We start from the raw sequence: 22,611 nt of genomic DNA, 5'->3' as shown, positions 1-22,611 counted from the left end.
CTTCCAAGTACAGGAAGCACATGAAACTCCTAACAGGCATGACAAGAAAAGATCTTCACCATGACACTTTGTAGTCCAACTTTCAACAGTAATCATAAAGGAATGATTCTAAAATGTGAACTGGAGAAATGCCAGAATACTTTCAGAAGATATCCAATTTGAATCACAGATGATTTCTCATCATAAACCCTACAGGCTAGGAAAAAATGGAGAGACAAAGTTCAGTCTTAAAAGAAAAAAAAACCTCTCAATTCAGAATACTGTAACGAAAAGTTCTCATTTATGAATGAATGGTAAATAAAGACCTCCCATAATAAACAAACAAGAATTTTTCACTATTCAATAAGTCTTACAAATTATACTGAAAGATGTGCTACATACAGAAACAGAAAGATAGTCATCATTATGAAACAATCTGAAGGCCGAAAATCTCTTAGTAAAAGTACAAAGAAAATCCAAAGCAAACAAAAGGAATATTTATGGGGAAATGACAGGGCTAAGTTGTTACTTATCAATAGTAACATTGAATGTAAACAGCTTAGTTTCTCCAATTAAAAGATACAGACAGAGGGCCAGTACAGCTTGAAGTGCTGGCATCCCATATAGGTGCCAGTTCGAGACCACTTCCAATCCAGCTCTCTGATATGGCCTGGGAAAGCAATAGAAGACGGCCCAAGTCCTAGGGCCCCTGCACTCAAGTGGGAGACCCAGAAGAAGCTCCTCTTTCCTGGCTTTGGATCAGTGCAGCTCCAGCCATTGTGGCCAACTGGGGAGTGAACCATCAGATGGAAGACTGTCGGGGACCACGCAGCATGTGATCTCTTAGTTGAGAGACAGGGCTGGACAGGCCAGACCTGATAGTACTGATAACGCAACCTTGTGTGACCTTGTGCCTTAAGGCCTTGTAACCTTTCCCCTACTTGCACTAGCATTGCAGCTACAAGATAAGCCCCCCCTCCTTCCCCCTCCCTATACCCTGCCTCGATGATATATAAGTGTGTGGTTGAAAAATAAAGTCGCAGCTTGATCGGCACCTGTCTTGCTGCCATCTTTGTGTCTCCTGTCCCTTTCATTTCTCCTTCTAGGTGCTCGGCCCCAGTTGCTGTCCCGCGGGACGGGACAACTGGCGCCCAACGTGGGGCTCCAGTGCGGCCCTTGGGGTTCGAGTGCCTGTAAGATTGGAGGAACGCCGCCTTCCAGGAGGAAAACTTGGATCCAAGTGATTGTGTGACCGGCTCGGAACTGCCCACCCGAGATCATCAGCATCGGTCGACGCTGCGGAGTGAAGACAGCGCAAAGTAAGTGACAGCCATGGGACAGGCATTATCATCACGGGAAATGTTCATTTCGGGTCTCAGGGAGGCCCTCAAGACACGAGGAGTTCGGGTTAAAAATAAGGATCTAAAGGCATTTTTTGAGTATGTAGAAAGATTGTGTCCCTGGTTCCCCAAGGAAGGAACAATTGACGAGATCAAGTGGGAAAGAGTTGGAAGTTGTTTAAAGGATTTTCATGAGACCTTTGGCCCTGCAAAAGTGCCTATTACGATTTTTTCATATTGGAACCTGATTAATGACATTCTAAAAACCCGTCACCTAGATAAGATTATTGATGCCCTAGTAAGGGATGGTGAGGAGACGTTACAGCAATCCTCCCGACCTGCATCTAAATGCCCATCTGTCATTCTAGATATACCCTCCACTGATGATGACCCCAACAATAAAATTAAAGAGCCCACTTTAGCCCCTACCAACGAAGCAAGCCGACTATATCCTGCCATCCGAGACAAATTAGATTCAGATGAGGAAGCTGCCCCAGAGGAAGAGGTCGTGCACTATCATAATTCCAATTGGCCCCAAAATGTTAAAAATCCCCCGCCATACAATACTCACCCGCACCTTCCCATTTGTGCCCCGGCTCTCTATGACTTTAATCCTCCTGTGACGTGTCGGCCTTGCGACAGTCACTTCAACAGAGACGAGAGCACATCCAGCTCCTTAAGGAAATAAAATCCCTTGACGAGGAGCTCCGCCACCTTGCCTTAGAGCAGCCCCTTCCAAAACCTAAACAAGGTAAAGTCAGGTCCAAAACCCAACCCCTTCTAGCTTTCCCTGTAACCAGGAGGCAAGCCGGAGGTCATTCTGAGCCTGCCGCTGATGGGGAAAATGAGGCTGAAGAGAATTCGCCCCACCACTCTGAGGAAGATAGTGAGGAACCTGGGTCGGAGGAGGAAGATCAGGTCCCCAATCAAGGACCTGGTAATGGACAGCCGCCACCCTATAAAAAACTTAGTCTCAGATTTATTGAAAAACTTAAAACTGCTTGCACCCAGTATGGTCCCACTGCCCCATATACTCAGGCCTTATTGGAAAGCCAGAGTGCCCGGTGGCTTACACCTAATGATTGGGACTTCCTCGCCAGAGCTGCTCTCAGCGGAGGTGACTATGTCCTGTGGAGGGCTGATTATGTTCAAATTTGTAAAGAAATAGCCCAACAAAATTTTGCTAAAGCTTCATCTAAAAATTGGACCCTCAAAAAACTTTTGGGAGATGCCCCGTATAATTCCAACAATTCACAAGCCCAGTTCCCTGCTGGACTTCTGGCGCAAATTAAAACTGCCGGACTAGGGGCTTGGAGAAAGCTTCCTCAAAGGGGAGCAGTCACTACCTCTTTGGCTAAGATTCAGCAGGGGCCCAACGAGCCTTATAGTGATTTTGTCTCGCGCCTTAATGTTGTAGCTGAGAGACTAGTTGGCCCAGGAGAAAATGGAAGTGCATTTGTTACACACCTCGCCTTTGAAAATGCCAACCCAGCTTGTAAAGATATTCTTCGGCCTCATAAACATAAGGGTGATCTTTCAGACTATGTGAGGCTCTGCGCTGGTGTGGGATCGGCCCATGCCATGGGCTTGGCAATTGGGGCCGCACTCAAACTGACCCAAAATCCCTCCAAGGGGACCTCCACTTGCTACGCCTGTAAACAGCCTGGACATTTTGCCCGCGAATGTCCAACTGCCTTATCAAACAGGCCCATGGCCCAAGGCGCGGCTCCATCTCCTCCAGGTAGGCCGCTCCCCTCCACCCCATGCCCCCGATGTCATAGGGGTTATCACTGGGCAAATGAATGCAGGTCAAAGACTAATTCTTCAGGCCAACCCCTCCCTCCTAGTGTGCCGGGAAACTCCCAGAGGGGCCAGCCCCTGGCCCCAGTTTCTCAAAGGACAAACCCTGGGGCAGTACGGTTTGTCCCTTCCCAGCCTCAGGCTCAGCAAATACCTCAACAATTGCTTCTCTCCAACGAGCAACCCCAGGTAGTGCAGGACTTGACCTCTGTGCCGCCTCCGATACAATATTAGATTCCACCCAGGGCCCACAAATTATCCCTACAGGGGTGTGGGGCCCCTTGCCTTCGGGTACCTGTGCTTTTATTCTTGGCCGAGCATCAGCCACCCTTAAAGGCATTCAAGTTTTTCCCGGTATTATTGACAGTGACTTTACCGGGGAAATAAAAATCCTAGCAGCTGCTATCAGTGGAGTAGCTGCCGTTCCACAGGACACCCGTCTAGCACAACTGGTTCTTCTGCCTTTAATTACTGGAAGTACATCCTCAATTTCTTTCAGGCCCCGAGGCATTACCCCTTTGGGCTCCTCGGATGCTTATTGGGTCCAGCCAATTACAAAAAATAGGCCTGTGTTAACCCTTACTATTGAAGGAAAGGATTTCAAGGGCATTTTGGATACAGGGGCAGATGCCACGGTCATATCTCAAGATCATTGGCCCGCCCATTGGCCGCTGACCACATCTCTCACCGATTTGCGAGGTATAGGCCAGTCCAATAACCCCCAAGTCAGCTCAAGGGTATTACGCTGGAAAGATAAGGAAGGCAATCAGGGCACTGTGACTCCTTTTGTATTACCAGGCCTTCCTGTTAACCTGTGGGGACGTGACATTCTCTCCCAAATGGAAGTTATCCTGTGCAGCCCTAATGCTGTGGTCACACAACAAATGCTGCGCATGGATTATGTGCCTGGCACAGGACTTGGAAAAATGAGACAGGGCATAACTCAACCTATTACAGCCCCCTCTAAAACAGATAGACATGGGCTCGGATATTCGGATTTTTAGTAAACGGCCACTGGCCTTCCTGTACCCTATGCAGATAAAATCACATGGAATACTCAAACTCCTGTTTGGGTGGATCAGTGGCCGCTTACTCAAGAAAAGCTAAATGCCGCTACAGCGCTTGTACAGGAGCAGCTCGCGGCTGGACACCTAGAGCCTTCCAATTCTCCCTGGAATACGCCCATTTTTGTCATAAACAAAAAATCTGGTAAATGGCGCCTTTTACAGGATTTGCGCGCCGTTAATAAGGTCATGGCACCCATGGGTGCCCTCCAACCTGGCATCCCAACCCCCGTGGCCATCCCAAATGGTTATTACAAAATAATTATAGATCTCAAAGACTGCTTTTTCACTATTCCTCTACACCCTGATGACCGTCCTTATTTTGCCTTTAGCCTCCCCCGTGTTAATTTCCAGGGACCGATGCAAAGATTTCATTGGAAAGTCTTGCCCCAGGGAATGGCCAATAGCCCCACCCTTTGTCAAAAGTTTGTAGCACAGGCAGTGGACCCGGTTCGTTTACACTGGCCGCACATTTATATTCTACATTATATGGATGACATTTTACTGGCAGCTCAAAACAAGTCAGACCTACAAGATTGCTTTACAGCACTTTCTAAAGCCTTTCTTACCCTTGGTTTACAAATTGCTCCTGATAAGGTCCAGTTACAAGACCCCTTTACCTATTTAGGTTTAAAATTACAACAGGATTTGGTTTTTGTGCCCCGCATCCAGTTCCGCTTGGATTGCCTCCATACCCTTAATGATTTTCAAAAACTTCTAGGAGATATTCAATGGCTCAGGCCCTATTTAAAAATATCTAATAATGTCCTTTTGCCCCTCAATGACATTCTGCGAGGAGACCCAGATCCCTCTTCCCCCCGCGAGCTCACCCCTGCTGCGGGAGATGCATTAAACCAAGTAGCGCAAGCCATCAGCCAACAGTTTGTTTCACAGATTTCTTATACTCTCCCCCTGCTTTTTGTAGTTTTAGCCACACCACATACGCCCACTGGAGTTTTTTGGCAAAAATCCCTCATGCCCAATAAAAAGGGTCAACCTCTTTTCTGGGTTCATCTCCCCATTTCCTCATCTAAGGTAATTGCAGTATATTTGTCTCAGGTTGCTTCAATAATCATCAAGGCTCGTTTCCTTTCCCGCCAATATTTTGGAAAAGACCCCGATGTTGTAGTAGTGCCATATACCCAAGAACAGACCCAGTTCCTTCTTCAAACTTCTGATGATTGGGGAATAGCCATGTCAGGATTTATGGGAGTCATTGACAATCACCTCCCTGATGACCCCGTGTTACAGTTTGCCCAATCCTATTCCTTTATTTTCCCAAAAAATACAAAAAGTAACCCCATTCCAAAGGCTGTTACGGTGTTTACAGATGGGTCCTCCAATGGAATGGCTGCCTTCGTGGCAGATAACCGTTCCCACGTTTTTAAAACATCTTATCAGTCGGCCCAGTTGGTTGAGCTGTATGCCATACTTCAAGTCTTTACACAGTTTTCCAGTCAGGCTGTAAATATTTATACCGATAGTGCATATGTAGTTCACTCCATTCCGTTGCTTGAGACTTCTCCTTTTCTTAAAACAACTTCCAACGCTATGCCCTTGTTTATACAAATTCAAAAGCTAATACGAGAAAGACAACAGCCCTTTTATTTGGGACATATTAGGGCACACACAAGCCTACCAGGGTCACTCTCAGAAGGTAATGCCCAGACAGATGCTGCTACAAGGCTTACCTTCCCCATAATTGTGGGATCAGTGCAGGAAGCTCAAAACTTGCATAGGTTGCATCACTTAAATGCTCAATCTCTCCGTTTGTTTTGTAAAATTTCACGAGAACAGGCTCGTGAAATAGTCAAAAAATGCCCCTCATGCATTATAAGCCAACCTGTACCGCATTTGGGAGTCAATCCGCGTGGTCTTCTCCCTAATCAACTGTGGCAAATGGATGTCACACACTTCCCAAAATTTGGCAAACTAAAGTATCTCCATGTCTCTATAGACACCTATAGTGGCTTTGTCTTTGCCTCCCCCCACACAGGAGAAGCTGCTAAGGATGTTATCTCGCACCTTATCACAGCTCTTTCTGTACTGGGAAAACCTGTTAAGATTAAGACAGACAATGGTCCTGCTTATGTCAGCACTAAGTTTAAACAATTTTGTGAGGCGCTCCATATTAACCACATTACAGGAATTCCCTACAATCCACAGGGACAGGGAATCATTGAAAGAGCCCATCAAACACTAAAAACTTGGCTCACTCGGCTTGAAGCCACTTCCTTGTCTTTTGCCTCTCCCCGCGACCGATTGAATCACGCGCTCTTTGTGCTAAACTTCCTGACCTTGGATAATAAGAATCATTCAGCTGCGGACCGTCATTGGCACCCTTCCCCTGATACGGCTCCGCCTATGGTAATGTGGCGAGACCCCCTCACCAGTAGCTGGCACGGCCCAGATCCAGTACTCATTTGGGGACGTGGCTCAGCCTGCATCCTGGACCAAAAACAATCGGCACCAAGATGGCTACCTGAAAGATTAATTAAACAAGTTAATCCACCAATTCCTACAAATAATGATGTTGTTCCAGAGCCTGTACTTGGCCCTGAGAACGCCTTTTCTTTATACCCACAGGAATGAAAAGACCCGGCTGGACGCTACTGGGACTCATTACAGGACTCCTTATTATTGCTGGAATTGTTGTCATTGTTGCTATTTGAGTATCTTATCTTCTCTCTATTCTCTCCTCCCCTGCTACATTTCCTGAGGGCTCACTGATTAACCCCTCCAAAGGGCCCTAATACAATGGCCCTCAGCCTTGCTCTCCTGATGATGGCAATCTACACCATCCATTGGGCTCCACCAGTCTTTGCAGGGCTTGACAACCCTCAGGGCATTCAAAAACACCTTCAACAGCATCACCCTTGTACCTGCTCAGGGGGCATAATAGTATCCTTCCCACGAACCCGAACCCGTGGCCGTGCTCAAAAGCCGCATTTTACACAAGACTGCGGAGATAAAACTGCTTATCTGACCATCCCGGGTTCCCGATGGTTCTGTGTTCCCAAACCTAAGCTAGACTCTTACCGCACTGGGGATCAGTGCCCATCAGAGTGCAATAAAACTATCCATTACTCCGTGCACTCCTCCTGTTATACACAGTATCAAACCTGTAACAAGGGAAATCAGCGTTTATTGTTTGCTGTTATGTCAGGAGATTATGAGGGAACGTTCGGAGGAGAGTTATCCTCTTCACACTTCAGCTCCCCCTCCTGCCCCACTAAGGGACAAGTAGCCTGCTGGTACCCTATAGCCCCTGTGGGAGTGTCTGATGGTGGAGGCCCTCAGGATACCCTTACTAAATTAAAAACACAAAAGGTACTCAAACCGTATTTGAAAACCTTTACCCTTCCCTCCAATACCACCCCCTGGCTAAAGTTCATTCCAGAGGAAATAAAGACTTGGATGTCAATACCATCGATATCCTTACCAACACCCATAAACTGCTTAATCTTTCTGCCCCAAACCTTGCAAGAGACTGCTGGCTCTGTTTACGCCAGGGACCCCCCCTTCCTCTTGCCATTTTTCTACCGCTTAATAATACCCTTGAGTTCAATAGTTTCTTGGGCCACCCCCCTATGCAGCCCTTTCCTGTTCTTCCTGTCCCAACGGAAAATATCACTTGCCTTTATAAACCTCCCAACAACAATCCCTTTGATATCGATGTAGGCCTTGCTCCTTTCTGTACAAATAATGTAACAGTAAACTGCCCTCTTTATGCCCCTAATTCCACCGTTTTTGTATGTAGGGATAATTTTGCTTATACCATTTTACCAACAAATTGGACCGGTAATTGCATGCATGCTATACTTTTTCCTGATATAGAGATTATCAATGGAGATACCCCTGTTCCTATCCCCTCTCTTGATTATATTGCAGGGAGACAAAAACGAGCTATTCAATTTATTCCTTTATTAGCCACATTGGGAATTTCCTCAGCTGTGGTTACAGGATCCACAGGACTAGGAATCGCGGTCCACAAATATAGAGAATTGTCCCAACAACTTATTAATGATGTGCAGACCCTATCCACCACCATTCAGGACCTTCAAGATCAAATTGATTCCCTAGCGGAAGTGGTTCTACAAAATCGTAGAGGCTTAGACTTGCTTACTGCTGAACGGGGAGGTATTTGCTTGGCTTTACAGGAAAAATGCTGTTTTTATGCTAACAAGTCCGGCATTGTTCGTGATAAAATCAAGACACTTCAAGAAGATCTGGAGCGTCGTCGACGTGCCATGGCTGAAAATCCCCTTTGGACGGGATGGAATGGACTGCTTCCCTATTTGCTGCCGCTTTTAGGCCCCATTGTTGGGTTGCTTGTTGTGCTATCTATAGGTCCTTGTCTCCTCAATAGGCTGATGACCTTCATCAGACAACAAGTAGATAATTTAGCAGCCAGACCAATTCAAATACATTACCAAAGTCTGGCCATGGAAGATCCCATGGAAAACGTTATCTCTCTCTCTGGCCGGTGAAGTCTGGCCAGTGAGGTCACAGTCCCTCCAACAACTGACTCTCCCCTTCGGTCTGCCGCTGCCCCAGTTGGGAGCCCAGGAAGGGCCCCAGGCCTATCAATATAATGAGCAGTAAGCCAATGACGGGCACCTTCCCGGAACCTCACCCACCTAAGACAGGAGTCCTTGGGGACTGGCAAGGATATCCAATGACGGGTAAGAGGTGATGGAGCCCCGGGTCGATTCCTAAGACAGGCACTGCTCGCTCATCATGCTTGGCCTAACCGGTAGCCATTTCTGTTTAATTGATAAGAAAGGGGGATATGTCGGGGACCACGCAGCATGTGACCTCTTAGTTGAGAGACAGGGCTGGACAGGCCAGACCTGATAGTACTGATAACGCAACCTTGTGTGACCTTGTGCCTTAAGGCCTTGTAACCTTTCCCCTACTTGCACTAGCATTGCAGCTACAAGATAAGCCCCCCCCTCCTTCCCCCTCTCGATACCCTGCCTCGATGATATATAAGTGTGTGGTTGAAAAATAAAGTCACAGCTTGATCGGCACCTGTCTTGCTGCCATCTTTGTGTCTCCTGTCCCTTTCATTTCTCCTTCTAGGTGCTCGGCCCCAGTTGCTGTCCCGTGGGACGGGACAGAAGACCTCTTTCTCTCTCTGACTCCCCTCTCTCTCTCTGTGTAACTCTGACTTTCAAATAAATAAGCAAATATTTTTTAAAAAGATACAGACAGGCTGAATGGATTAAATAAGAAGACCCATATATTTGCTGCCTACAAGAAACATAATCACCAACAAATATACATGCAGACTGAAACTGAAGTGATAGAAAAAGATATTCCATGCTAATGGAAACCAAAAATGAGTAGGTGTAGCCATCCTGATACCAGAAAAAACAGGCTTTAACACAAAAACTGCTAAAAGAGACAAAGAGTAGCATTATGTAATGATTAAGAGACAAATTAAACAGGAAGATGTGACTATAATAAATGTATATGTACCCAATGCCAGGGCACCTGGCACTTTAAAACAAATGTTAATAGATATAAAGGGAGACACAGACTCCAATACAATAGTAATGGGGACTTCAAAACCACACTTTCCTCAATGAACATGTCAACTCGACAGAAAATTAGCAAAGAAACAACAGAGCTAACTACAATATGGATCAAATGGACCTAACTGATATCTCAGAACATTTCACCTCATAATTGAAGAATACACATTCTTTTCATCAGTGCATGGAGCTTTCTCTTGCATAGGTCATATGTTAGTACATAAAGTAAGTCTTAGCAAACTCAAATAAAATGAAATCACACCATGTATCTTACTGAACACAATGTAATGAAGCTGGAAATTAACAATTTAAGACTCTCTAAAAATATGCAAACACGTGGAAGCTGAACAACATGCTCCTGAATGAACAGTGATCACAAGTAAATCAAAAGACAAATCAAAAAATTCCTGGAAATGAATGAAGATGGAAAAACTACATATCAAAACTTAAGAAATACAGTAAAACTAGTGTTAGAGGGAAGTTTACAGAAATTAGAGCCTACATCAAGAAATTGGAAAGGCTTCAAATAAATGAGCTATCAATGGATCTCAAAGACCTAGAAAAACCATAACAAACCAAACCCAAAATTAGTAGAAAGAGATATCAAAATTAGAGAGGAAATAAATAAAATAGAAGGTAAAAAAGATAAAAAGATCAGAGAAATGAAGGACTCCTTTTATAAATAAAATTGACACACTATTTGTACAACTAACCAATAAATGGTGGGAGGGGAGAGTCTAATATTAATAAAATCAGAGATGAAAAAAGAGATGCTGCATTAGATACCTCATAAACAAAAAGAATCATCCGAAATTGCCAAAAATGACTAAAACCAACAAATATCAAATATGATGAAATGGATAGATTCCTGGAAACATACAATCTACCAAAGAGACCAATAATCAATACAGAGACTGAATCATTAATAGCAACCCTCCCAACAACGAAAAGCCTAAGAACAGATAGCTTCATTGCTGAATACTGCAAGACTTTTAAAGAAGAATTAATTCCAATCCTTCTCAAACTATTCAAACTGAGAAGGAATGAATCTTTCCAAACTCTTTCTAAGATGCCAGCATCACCTTAATTCCTAAACTAGAAAAAAAGATGCAACAAAGAAAGAGAACTATAGACCAACATCCCTGATGAAGATAGATGCAAAAATCCTCAGCAAAGCACAAGCTAATCGAATCCAACAACATATCAGAAAGATCACTAACCGGACCAAGTGGGATTTATCCCTGGTATGCAGGGATGCTTCAACATATGAGAATCAATGAATGTTATAAATCACAATAACAAATTGAAGAATAAAAACCATATTATTATCTCAATAGATGCGGATTAATCATCTAATAAAATACAACATACTTCCATGGTAAAAACTTAAAGCAAAGTGGCTATAGAAGGAAGATTCCGCAACATAATCAAGGTAAATTATGACAAACTAACAGCCAACACCATATTTAATGGGGAAAAGTTGGAAGCCTTTCCACCAAGATCCAGAACCAGACAAAGATGCCCAATTTCACCATCATTATTCAAGATAGTCTAGGAAGTTTCAGAGACATTGGGCAAGAAAAAAAAAATCAAAGATAAACAAATTGGAAAGGAGGAAGTCAAATTATTCCTGATTGCAGATGACAGGATTATATACAGAGAGAAACCAAAAGACTTCACTAAAATACTATTGAAACTCAAAAAAGAGTATGGTAAAGTTGCAGGATATAAAATTAACACACAAAAAGCAATAGATTTTGTATATATATAACCAGGGCTGAGAAAGAACTTGTAAGATCAGTCCCACTCACAATACCTACAAAAACATTTAAATACCTTGGAATCAATTTAAACAAAGAGATGAAATATCACTATGAGGAAAATTACATAAAGTATTAAAGAAATAAATGACATAATAAAATTGAAAAATTGTTTCATGATTGTGGATTAGAACAATTAATATCATCCAATTGTTTATGCTACCAAAAGCCATTCACAGATAAATGCTATCCCAATCAAAACACCAATGACATTCTTGTCAGATCTAGAAAGAATGATGCTAAAATTCATTTGGAAACACAAGAGTCCCTGAATAGCTAAAGAAATCTTATACAACAAAAACAAAGCCAGAACCATCTCAATATCAGATTTCAATATACAGGGCAGTTATAATCAAAACTGCCTTCTAGTGGCACACACACACACACACACACACACAAATTACCTGTAGACCAATGGAACAGAATAGAAACTCCAGAAATGAATCCACACATCCACCATCAACTAATCTTTGACAAAGGAACTAAAATCAGTCCCTGAAGAAAGGAAAGTCTACTTAACAAATGATGCTGGGAAAATTGATCTCCACATGTATGAAACAAGCTTGACCTGTACCTTATACCTTACAGAAAAATCAACTCAAAATGCATCAAAGATCTAAATCTACGACCTGATACTATCAAATTATTAGAGGAGAATATTGGGGAAATTCTGCAAAACACTGGCACAGGCAAAGACTTCTTGGAAAAGACTCCAGAAGCACAAGCAATCAAAGCAAAAATAGCCAAATGGGAAGACATCAAGCTAAGAAGCTTCTGCTCTGAAAAGAAAACACTGAGCAAAGGGAAGAGGCAACCTACTAATGGGAGAAAATGTTTGCAAACTATGCAACTGATAAAGGATTCATATCCAGAATCTATAAGGAGCTCAAGAGAGATCAAAAACAACAAAACAAATAAACCAGTTAGGAAATGGACAAAGGACTTATATAGGCATTTTTCAAAAGAGGAAATTCAAATGGCCAACAGACACAAGAAAAAATGCTCAGGATCACTAGCCATCAGGAAATGCAAAGACAAACTCAATGAAGTTTTACCTCACCCCAGTTAGAATGGCTCAAACATGTCTAATTATTTAAAGAGCTGTATCAAATACAAAAATTGTTAGAAGGAGGATAGAAACTCTTTCACTGTCTACAGGGGGAGTTATCAATAACTGTACAGACTGAAATATGTGCTAAGTGCTGACTGTCCTGTGAAACTGGAGGTTATGTTTCATATGGCTGGATTTGGCAAAGTTTGCTGAAAGTGAAATAAAGCCAACACTATACACATCAATTGGAAGAATCTACAGAGAAATGCTTTCTGTTTCAGTCCTATTGTAAATAATTTATTTCTTTAGAAATGTGGGCTGCTATATGTTTTGGTAGAAGTCCCTACACAATAAATGTAGATAAAATTCAGTATCTCAGTATTTTGAACAAAGTAGAGGTAAAATGTTATTCCACAGATAACAATGCGTTCTGTTTTCTCTTGGTTGCATAACTCAGTGATATTTACCCTACACTTTTTTGTCATACAATCAGTAGTGAAATTTTGATCTTGCCAATGCAGTTTTGTTGGCACTCATAAGAATCAAAAGTTTTAATTATATTGATTATGGTAATGACTATGACTAGGCTATAATTTCAAATCAGTATGAGGTCATTACAAATCCCCCAAAAATTTTTCTTGAAACAAAATTCATTTTTGGCATGACTTTTTAAAAACATTGGCTGTAATGTTAAGATACTGACATATATTTTTCTGAAAGTTTTTTGGCAATTTTTATTTTCTGTATAAAATATATATTCATTTCTTTGCAAGAGCCTCTTTTTTAATTAATTAGTTTTAAAACAATAATGGTAAGAATGCTCAGGGCTTTTTTAAAACATCAAGTCATAAAGAAAAATTTTAAAAATTAATAAAAATCCTTTTTCCCTTCCCCTAACCATTCTTCCACTTCAGATACCTCTCTCTGGAAATTTTCTGTGCAAGAACAAGGTTATATATTCACACAGAGTATTTTAAATAAATTTAAACCTATGTGTATTCTACAACTTGTCATTTATCACTTATCATTGGCTTTGAGAGATATTCTCCCAAGTATTTAACCCACAAATTTTACCCACAATTTATTAATGAGTGATCAATCTGTTTCTTTGTTGTTGTTGTTGTTTTTGCTATTACAATCTACAGCACATAAAATTTGCTTTAGTATTGAGTTTCAATGACAACACAGATGAAATTTCACAGATGTTAATTTTATTGATGTTCTATTTCCTGAGCATTTCCAAATTATTCTAACAGCTATTCTGTAGCTCTTATAACTCTTAATAGTAGGCATGCCAAACTTACATTATAATGAAGAAAATATAAAGATGATTATTAAAACAATATCACAATAGATGACTGCACTTATTAAATTTACTCTGTGAATATTTTATCTTACAAAAATGGAATAAGATTTAAGATTTAAAGATAATCTCACAGATCATTTTAAAGTCAATGAAATTACTATATATATATATATATATATATATATTTGTCAGTATGACAGGCATATATAAATCCCCATGAAAAACCCTGGTAATATTTCAGACAACTCTTGTTAGACAAAAAAAGTCATAATCTTTTATTAACAAAGATAAAGACAATTGTTTAATTAACAAAAAGTTAGTTTATATATAGCAGCCTTTGAAACAAAATAAAAATTCTCATTATAGTCATGATTTAATATAAAATGAACATTGTTGTCTTCACACCCAAGAGTTAATGATGTTTGAATTACATTTTTGCATTTCTTTATTTATTTGAAAGTCTGAGTTACACAGAGAGAGAAGGAGAGGCAGACACAGAGACAGAGAGAGAGGACTTACATCCTTTGGTTCATTCATTAGATGGCTGCAATAGCCAGAGCTGTGCTGATCTGAAGCCAGGAGAGCCAGGAGCTTCCTCTGGGTCCCGCACACAGGTGTAGGGGTCCAAGGACTTGGCGCATCTTCTGCTGCTTTCCCAGACCATAGCAGAGAGCTCAATAGGAAGAAGAGCAGCTAGGACTAGAACAAGCGCACATACCGGATGTTGGAGCTTCAAGCCGGGGCTTCAGCCTGCTGTGCCACAGTGCGAGCCCCTATACCAAACTTCTGAGGAAGAACTAATATCAAGTCTCCTTAAACTATTCAAAACTATTGAAATTGAGGGAATGCAGCCAGCACCATGGCTCACTTGGCTAATCCTCCGCTTACAGCACTGGCACCCCGGGTTCTAGTCCTGGTTGGGGCGCCGGGTTCTAGTCCGTTTCTCCTCTTCTAGTCCAGCTCTCTGCTGTGGCCCAGGAAGGCAGTGGAGATGGCCCAAGTACTTGGGTCCCTGCACACACATAGCAAACTGGGAGAAAGCACCCGGCTCCTGGCTTCTGATCTGTGCACAGCACCAGCCGTGGCGGCTATTAGGGGAGTAAACCAACAGAAGGAAGACCTTTCTCTCTGTCTCTCTCTCTCTCACTGTCTATAACTCTCTCTCTCTCACTGTCTAACTCTGCCTGTCAAAAAATAAATAAATAAATAAAAATCAAAAATCAAAAAAGAAATTGAGGGAATGTTTCTTAACTCAATATATGAGTCCAGCATTACCTTAATTTGAAAACAAGACAAAAAATATAGCAAAAAAGAGAACTGTAGACAAATATCCCTGATGATCATAGATGCAAATATCTTCAACAAAATACTAACAAATCTAACCCAACAACACATCAAGATCAACCATCCTGACAAAGTAGGATTGTATGCCAGAAATGCAGGAATGATTCAACATATCCAAATCAATAAACATTGACATCATATCAAAACAATGAAGGACAAAAACCACATGAGGGGACTGGTGCTGTGGCATAGTAGACTAATTATTTGTTGGCAGCAATGGCATCCTATATGGGTACTGGTTCATATCCCAGCTGCTTATATTGCAATCCAGCACTCTGTTATAACTTGGGAAAGCAGAAGATGGTCTAAGTGCTTGAGACCCTGCACCCTGTGAGAGACCCCAAAGAAGCTTCCTGCTCCTGATTTGGATCATTATAGCTACAGCCATTGTGGCAATTTTGGCAGTGAACCAGTGGATGAAAGATCTTTCTGTCTATCCCTCTCTCTCTCTGTCTGTTACTCTACCTCTCAAATACATAAATAAATAAATTTATATATATATATATATATATATATATATATATATATGAGGGGCCAGAATTGTGGCATAGAGGCACATCTCTGCTGCCTGCAATGCCAGTTCATGTCCTGGCTATTGTACTTCCAAACCAATGCCCAATTAATGCTCCTGGTTAGGCAGCAGAAGATGGCCCAAGTGCTTGGGCCCTTGCCACCCACTTGGGCAACCCGGATGAAGCCCCGGCTCCAGGCTCCAGGTTGCAGTATTTCGGAAGTGAACCAACAGAAGGATAATCTTCCTTTTCCCCATCTCTCTGTAACTCTGTGAAAATAAATCTGTTAAAATTTTAAAGAACATATGATTATCCAAATAGATGTAGAAAAAGCATTTGATAAACTACAACATCTTTTCATGATAAAAACCTTAAAAATTTTGGGTATAATAGGAACATAGTAAACACATTTAAGGCAATATATGACAAATCTACAGATAGTATTATATTAATTAGAAGAAAGCAGGAAACATTTCCACTAAGATCCAGAAGCAGACAACAATGTACACTTTCACCACTATTTATAAATACAGTTCTAAAAGTTTTAGCCAGAGCCATCAGGCAAGACAATGAAATTAAGGGGATATAAATTAGAAAGGAAGAAGACAAACTATCTCTGCTTGCAGATGACATTCTCCTTTATGTAGGGGATCCAAAAGATTCCTCTAAGAAACCAACAGAACTCATAGGAGAATGCAGCAAAGTTGCAGAACATAAAATAAACACACAAAAATCAATAGCATTCTTATATACCAACAATGCTCTAAGAAAGAACTTCTAAAATCAGTCCCATTCACAACAGCTACTAAAAAATTAAATATATTGGGATGAATTTAATAAAAGATGTGAAAGAATTCTACAATGAAGGGCCAGCTCTGTGGTGTATCTGGTTCAGCTACCACCTGCAGTGCAGACATCCAATGTGAGTTCTAGTTCAAGTCCTAGATGGTCCACTTCTAATCCAGCCCCCTGATAATGTGCCTGGGAAAGCAGAGAGAGAAGGCCCAAGTACCTGGGCACCTGCACCCACATGGGAGACCCAGTAGAAGCTCCTGGCTCCTGGCCTCAGATAGGCTCAGCTCTTGCCATTGCAGTCATTTGAGGAGTGAACTAGCAGATAGAAGATTCTCTCTCTCTCTCTCTCTCTCTCTCTCTCTCTGGAACTCTGCCTTTCAAGTAAATAAATAAGTCTTTTTTAAAAAAGAAGAAATCTACAATGAAAATTGCAAAAATTAAGGAAAGTAACAAAAGAAAGCAAAAAAGGAGAAATCTTCCATGTTCATATATTAGAAGAAAAGCATTAAAATATCTATACTATTAAAAGAAAATTACAGATTCAGTGTGGTTCCAAACAAAATTCAAAGGACATTCTTCACAGAACTAAGAAAATCAATCATAAAGCTCATACCAAAACACAAAAGAACCTGGATAATAATTTTAATATTAAACAATAAAAGCAAAGCTGGAAGTATCACAACTCCAGATTTCAAGACATACTACAGGGCAGATATAATCAAAATAGCCTGGTACTGGCACAAAAATAGATAAATCAATGAAACAGATTAGAAATGCTATAAATTAATCCAAATATCTACAACCAAGTACTCTTTCACAAACAAGCTAAAATAACTCCCTGGAGAAAAGAAAATCTCTTCAACAAATGGTGTTGAGAACATTGAATCACCACATGCAAAAGTTCGAAAGAAAACCTCTATCTTATACCCTATCCAAAATCAACACACGATTGATCAAAGATCTAAACTTAAGATCTGTATCCATCAAATTATTAGAGGAAAGCATAGGAGAAATGCTGCAGGACATTGGCTTATGCAAAAACTTCTTAGATAAAATCCCAGAGGGACAGGAAATAAAAGCAAAAATGGACAAATGGAATTGCATCAAGTTAAGATGCTTCTTCACAGCATAGGAAGCAATTAACAAAGTGAAAAGGCAGCTGACAGAATGGGAGAAAATTTTGGTAACTACGCATAAATAAAGGATTAATATCCAGCATATATAAGGAGCTCAAAAAACACCACAACAAAGCAAACAATCCAGTTAAGAAATGGGCTCAGGATTTGTATTTCAAAAGATGAAATACAAATGGCCAACAAACGTACCAAAAAATGCTGAGGATCACTATAAAAAAAGGGAAATTTTAATAAACAAAAAATGAGGTATCACCTCAGCCTAGTTAGAAGGGCTATTATCCAAAAATAAAAAATAACTAATGCTGGTAAGAATGTGGAGAAAAAGGATGTAGGAATGCAAACTGATACAACCTTTATTGAAGACTCCTCAGAAAACTAAAAATAGATCTGTCATATGACCCAGCAATCCCATTCCTGGAAATACATTCGAAGAAAATGAAATCAACATATGAAAGAGTTATTTGCACTCCCATGTTTATAGCAGCTCAATTCACAATGGCCAAAATATGAAAACAACTAGATGTCCCTCAACTGATAACTGAAGAAAGAAAATGTGATATACATGTATATATACATATATATGTATATAGATATATATACAAAAAAAATAGAATAGTACTCAGCCATAAAAAAGAATGAAATCCTGACTTTTGCAACAAAATGGATGGAAGTAGAGATCATTATGCTAAATGAAATTAACCAAACCCAGAAAGACAAATATCACATAGTTCCTCTTATTTGTGAATGTTAACATAGAGAGTATAAAAATTGGTAAATGTCATAAAATTTGTTATTTAGTTATAAATATTGTTTCATTGAATCATAACATGTAAATGACAATATATTCTTTTCTCACGTTATTATTGTCATGGATTCTTCACTGTTATTGATTTTTGTTTTAAAAATAATAGAATATAGGTATATAATATCTGCATTTGAAGTGTATTAACAAAATATTTAAAAAGTAAAATAACAATTTTAATGTCAAAAAAGAATATAAAATGAAGGTACAAATTTGAATATGATCCTTTCTGTTATAACAAGAAGATTTTCTTAGAATATTGGCCTATTCTCTTGATAATCAATAATGAAAGGCCATTATTTACATTTAGTCTTAATGGTATTTTATGAAAATAATTTCTAGTGCTTCATATTGTCTTTATTAGGATCTTTGATTGCTTAAAAACTGAGACATTGGTTATGCAATCTAAGAAGCTTTTTTCCTTCAATTATGCTATTTTCTGAATTTGTGTTTAAAATTTTTTGGCCTTTTTGTTAACTAGATAACTATTATTTCACAGTGAGAGAGAAAGAAACAATGAAGAAAATGAAAGAGAGAGGAAGGAAGGAAGGAAGGAAGGAAGGAAGGAAGGAAGGAAGGAGAAAATGTATATATGGGAGGGAGTTGTAAGTGGGTGTGTTTCTGTTTGCATAAACAGTATTTTCTCTTCAAATTAAAACTATCAAAAAATTATTTCAGAAGCAGTGTGAACAAATGTTAAATTCATCAGCTCAACATCAGTCAAGTAGCTAAAATAGAATAGAAATGACAAAAACATAAATAATTTTGCTAATGTTTTAATCATGACAATGATTCTGTTTGCCTGACATTTATGAAGTCATTTATATTAATATGAAATTTTTTTATTAGTTATATTCTCATAATAAAGTTTAGAGTTATAGAAGAACATTTTGTTTTATCAAAACAGATATTTGATTATAAATGAAGGTAATATCTATGAATAGCACAATAGCTCCTTGTATAATGAGGGAAAGAGGACATGTTACATTTTACATTGAGATGTTTTGATGGGGGTAGGGTAGTTCTGTTAATTTTTCTTCACTGCTAGTGGAAGCAATGTACAGAAGACTTCCTCACTGGGATACGGTATTGCTTCTCATTAGGACACATTTGATTAACCAAGATAAGTAGGGAGTAAATATTTTATTTGCAGTAAGTCTAAACTCTGTTCTGATTAATGGTTAATCTTAAACTTCCAAAAACCATTACTCTGATTTACTCATTGAATGCATTTCCCTTCAAATAGACTCAAACTTAGTATTTTGACAAATCTGTCAGTGTCCTGAATATCCCTTGACTAATCTTACCCTAACTTTTGCCTCTGTAAGTTGCAGGCCTGAGTTTCTGCTATAGACTGAATGTTTGTTCCCTGAAATCCACGTTTTGAACTCCTAACCATTAATACAATGGGGACTAGGAGGTAATTGGTTCACGTGAGAATATGAAATGGCCATGTACCAACCAGGAAGAGTACACTCTCCAGACCCCAGAGCTGCTGGCCTTTTGATCTTGTCACATTCTCCAGAGCTGTGAGAAGACAATATTCTGTTGTTTAAGCTACCTAATCTATGGTACTCTGTTATAGCAGCTCAAATAAAGACAGTCTTTCTTTCCCAATCTAATCTACAGTATCAGTGAGGAGAATATGTGGACCGGATTGCCCAGGACAATTAGGGTTTATATGTAATGTTGCTCCATAATTGATAGCCTCCTCTTCTTTACTTTTGAAATAGTCCCAGTTTAAAAGAATTATATGGTTTCCTTTGTATAAAGAGCATGAGAGCTTCAGGTACAGTCACTAATATTTACTGCTGTCAAATTTCCTGATCTAAAAGAGAAACTTTCTAAGAAATATTTTGGGCTTTCTTTTGAACACATGTCTGATTTTAGTTACTTGCAGAATTCATCTATGAGCACTACTTAAATTTCACTCCTTTGGATAAAAATCCCAGGTTTTTAATGCACCTTCAACGCCTCTACCAAAAAAGCCCTTTAAAACAATAGTCCCCTGGAAAGAATAAAACAACTTTCCTTTGGAACTCACACATTTTCTGTGAAATCAGTTGAACTTTTTCCTGTCAAATCATGTAAGAATATCAACAACCTCATGCATGTTTCTTTCATTTAACAAATTTTGAGGATCAATACGTGTCAATTACTTTGCTAGGCATGGGGGTGTGAGTTTGGTGGGGAGGGGGCAGTAATGAGATCAAGAAGTTAAAAATGAAAATAGACACTTCTAGTTAAGTAAAACGTCCATTAAAATGACAGTGGAGGACACCAAAGTAGACAAGATATATCCATCATTGTTATTTGGGCTGCTATAACAAAATAACATAGACCAGGTAGCTTAAACGACAGAAAGTCATTTCTCACAGTTCTGGAGAAAGAGGGAAATCCAACAGAGAAATAGTGCCTGGCTAAGTAACTAAACACACTGGAATCTCAGTGGCTGGCTACATGGCTGTATAACAAGAAATAAGCCAATTTCCCTAAATAGAGGTCCACAATGAGGAAACAGAAAAATATTAGGCAATGTGTTTCAGTGACATAAGGATTCAAATAAAGCAAAAATAGGAAGAAATGGAAACCTAGAAAATAGGGAACAGAAGCAGGAGAGCAACACAGAGAAATCTCAGGATGAAAGTTTACACCAGGCCCAAAGAAGCCTGCTCAGGATGCCACAATGGCCAGATACCTAAAAGGGAGAGCTCTGCACGGCTGCAAAGACAAAGGAATTGAGTATAAGAAATTGTGCTTAAACATTTGGAAAAATTATTAATCAACTTCACATATCTGATGAAGCATTTAAAAATTAGTAAATGGCACATGAAAAATAATTGTCATTAAAATGACAATAAAGTTGTGGCTAGAGGGCCACCATAATTAAACCCATTATAAGGGCTCTGGAGTGAAAAAGGTTGTTAGGGAACAACTTGGACTAAAAAATAACGTAAATGCTAATCAGGGTGTAAAAATATAAGCTGAATCCAATCAAGTGATGAAGAAAATTAACTGCAACCCAGATGAGGGTTGATTTCCAGCCACCCAAATTGGTGGATTAAGCATGAAACAAAGCTACAAGAGAGCTGAGTAGGAGTTGCAAGACTAACACCCGATGAGAGTTTAGAATTCCAGGCCCTCAAGGACAGAGACTGTAAGAATCATTCCGGGGAAATTATTGATGATTTCAGCAGAATCACAAAATTTGAGAAGTTTATAGTACTTAGGCCCTGATACCCAGTCTCTAATGTCTGACCTCTAAGTAAACATAATCAAATAACAAATGTTGCAGCCTTTTAACTCAGTTAAGTAACTTTACAACTCTGGGAACCTTCAGTACAGAAGTCATGGATATGATAAGCTCTTAACAGTAATATGTTGGGGCCGGCACTGTGGTGCAGTAAGTTAAAGCCCTGGCCTGAACCACAGCCATCCCATATGGGCGCCGGTTCTAGTCCCGGCTGCTCCACTTCCAATCCAGCTCCCTGCTATGGCCTGGGAAAGCAGTAGAAGATGGCCCAAGTCCTTGGGCACCTGCACCCACGTGGGAGACCCAGAAGAATCTCCTGACTCCTTGCTTCAGATTGGCGTAGCTCTGGCTGTTGCAGCTATCTGGGGAGTGAATCAGCAGATGGAAGACCTCTCTCTATGTCTCTACCTCTCTCTGTAACTCTTTCAAATAAACCAAATAAATCTTAAAAAAGCAGTAATATTTTTATATTCAACTTAAGTTGATCTGTGTGATTATTTTATTAAATGTTAGTAATATGTAAAAAAAACTAACACAGTAAGTTGTAATTTAGGGATTTCAAATACAGGAGAATTTTTCAATTTTGTAAATAATATTGGAATATTTAGGGTATAATTACCCATATTTGTAATTTCTTAGGTTTATAAGAATTGCTCAAATGCTTAGAAAATTTTGTTTGCTATATTGTCTTAGACAATTGAAGGGCTAAATGACCAAATAAACTAAATCTATGAATGAAGGTTTAATGCTTAAAGCAATACAATGAACTTTATAATAATGAAACAAGTTGTTTAAAGGAATTTAATATCTTGAAATTGAGTTAACTAAATTTTAATATAAAAATTTTATTAAAGTGTTATATAAAAATT

General features: G+C 39.7%; 1 protein-coding gene across 1 annotated transcript; it reads left to right on the top strand.

Annotated features, from left to right (window-relative positions):
- The first annotated feature begins 7,992 nt into the window (after nucleotides 1-7,992).
- LOC149127060 (syncytin-2-like) lies at nucleotides 7,993-8,673 on the top strand. Its single transcript, XM_089331393.1, has one exon. The coding sequence runs from the start codon at nucleotides 7,993-7,995 to the stop codon at nucleotides 8,671-8,673; it is 681 nt and encodes a 226-aa protein (XP_089187519.1).
- Nucleotides 8,674-22,611: the final 13,938 nt, after the last annotated feature.

This window comes from Oryctolagus cuniculus, chromosome 4 (assembly GCF_051225735.1).
Source record: "Oryctolagus cuniculus isolate XC-2025 breed Fujian yellow rabbit chromosome 4, ASM5122573v1, whole genome shotgun sequence".
Taxonomy (NCBI): domain Eukaryota; kingdom Metazoa; phylum Chordata; class Mammalia; order Lagomorpha; family Leporidae; genus Oryctolagus; species Oryctolagus cuniculus.
Note: the sequence above shows the minus strand (reverse complement) of the source record. Positions and strands in the feature narration are given on the sequence as shown.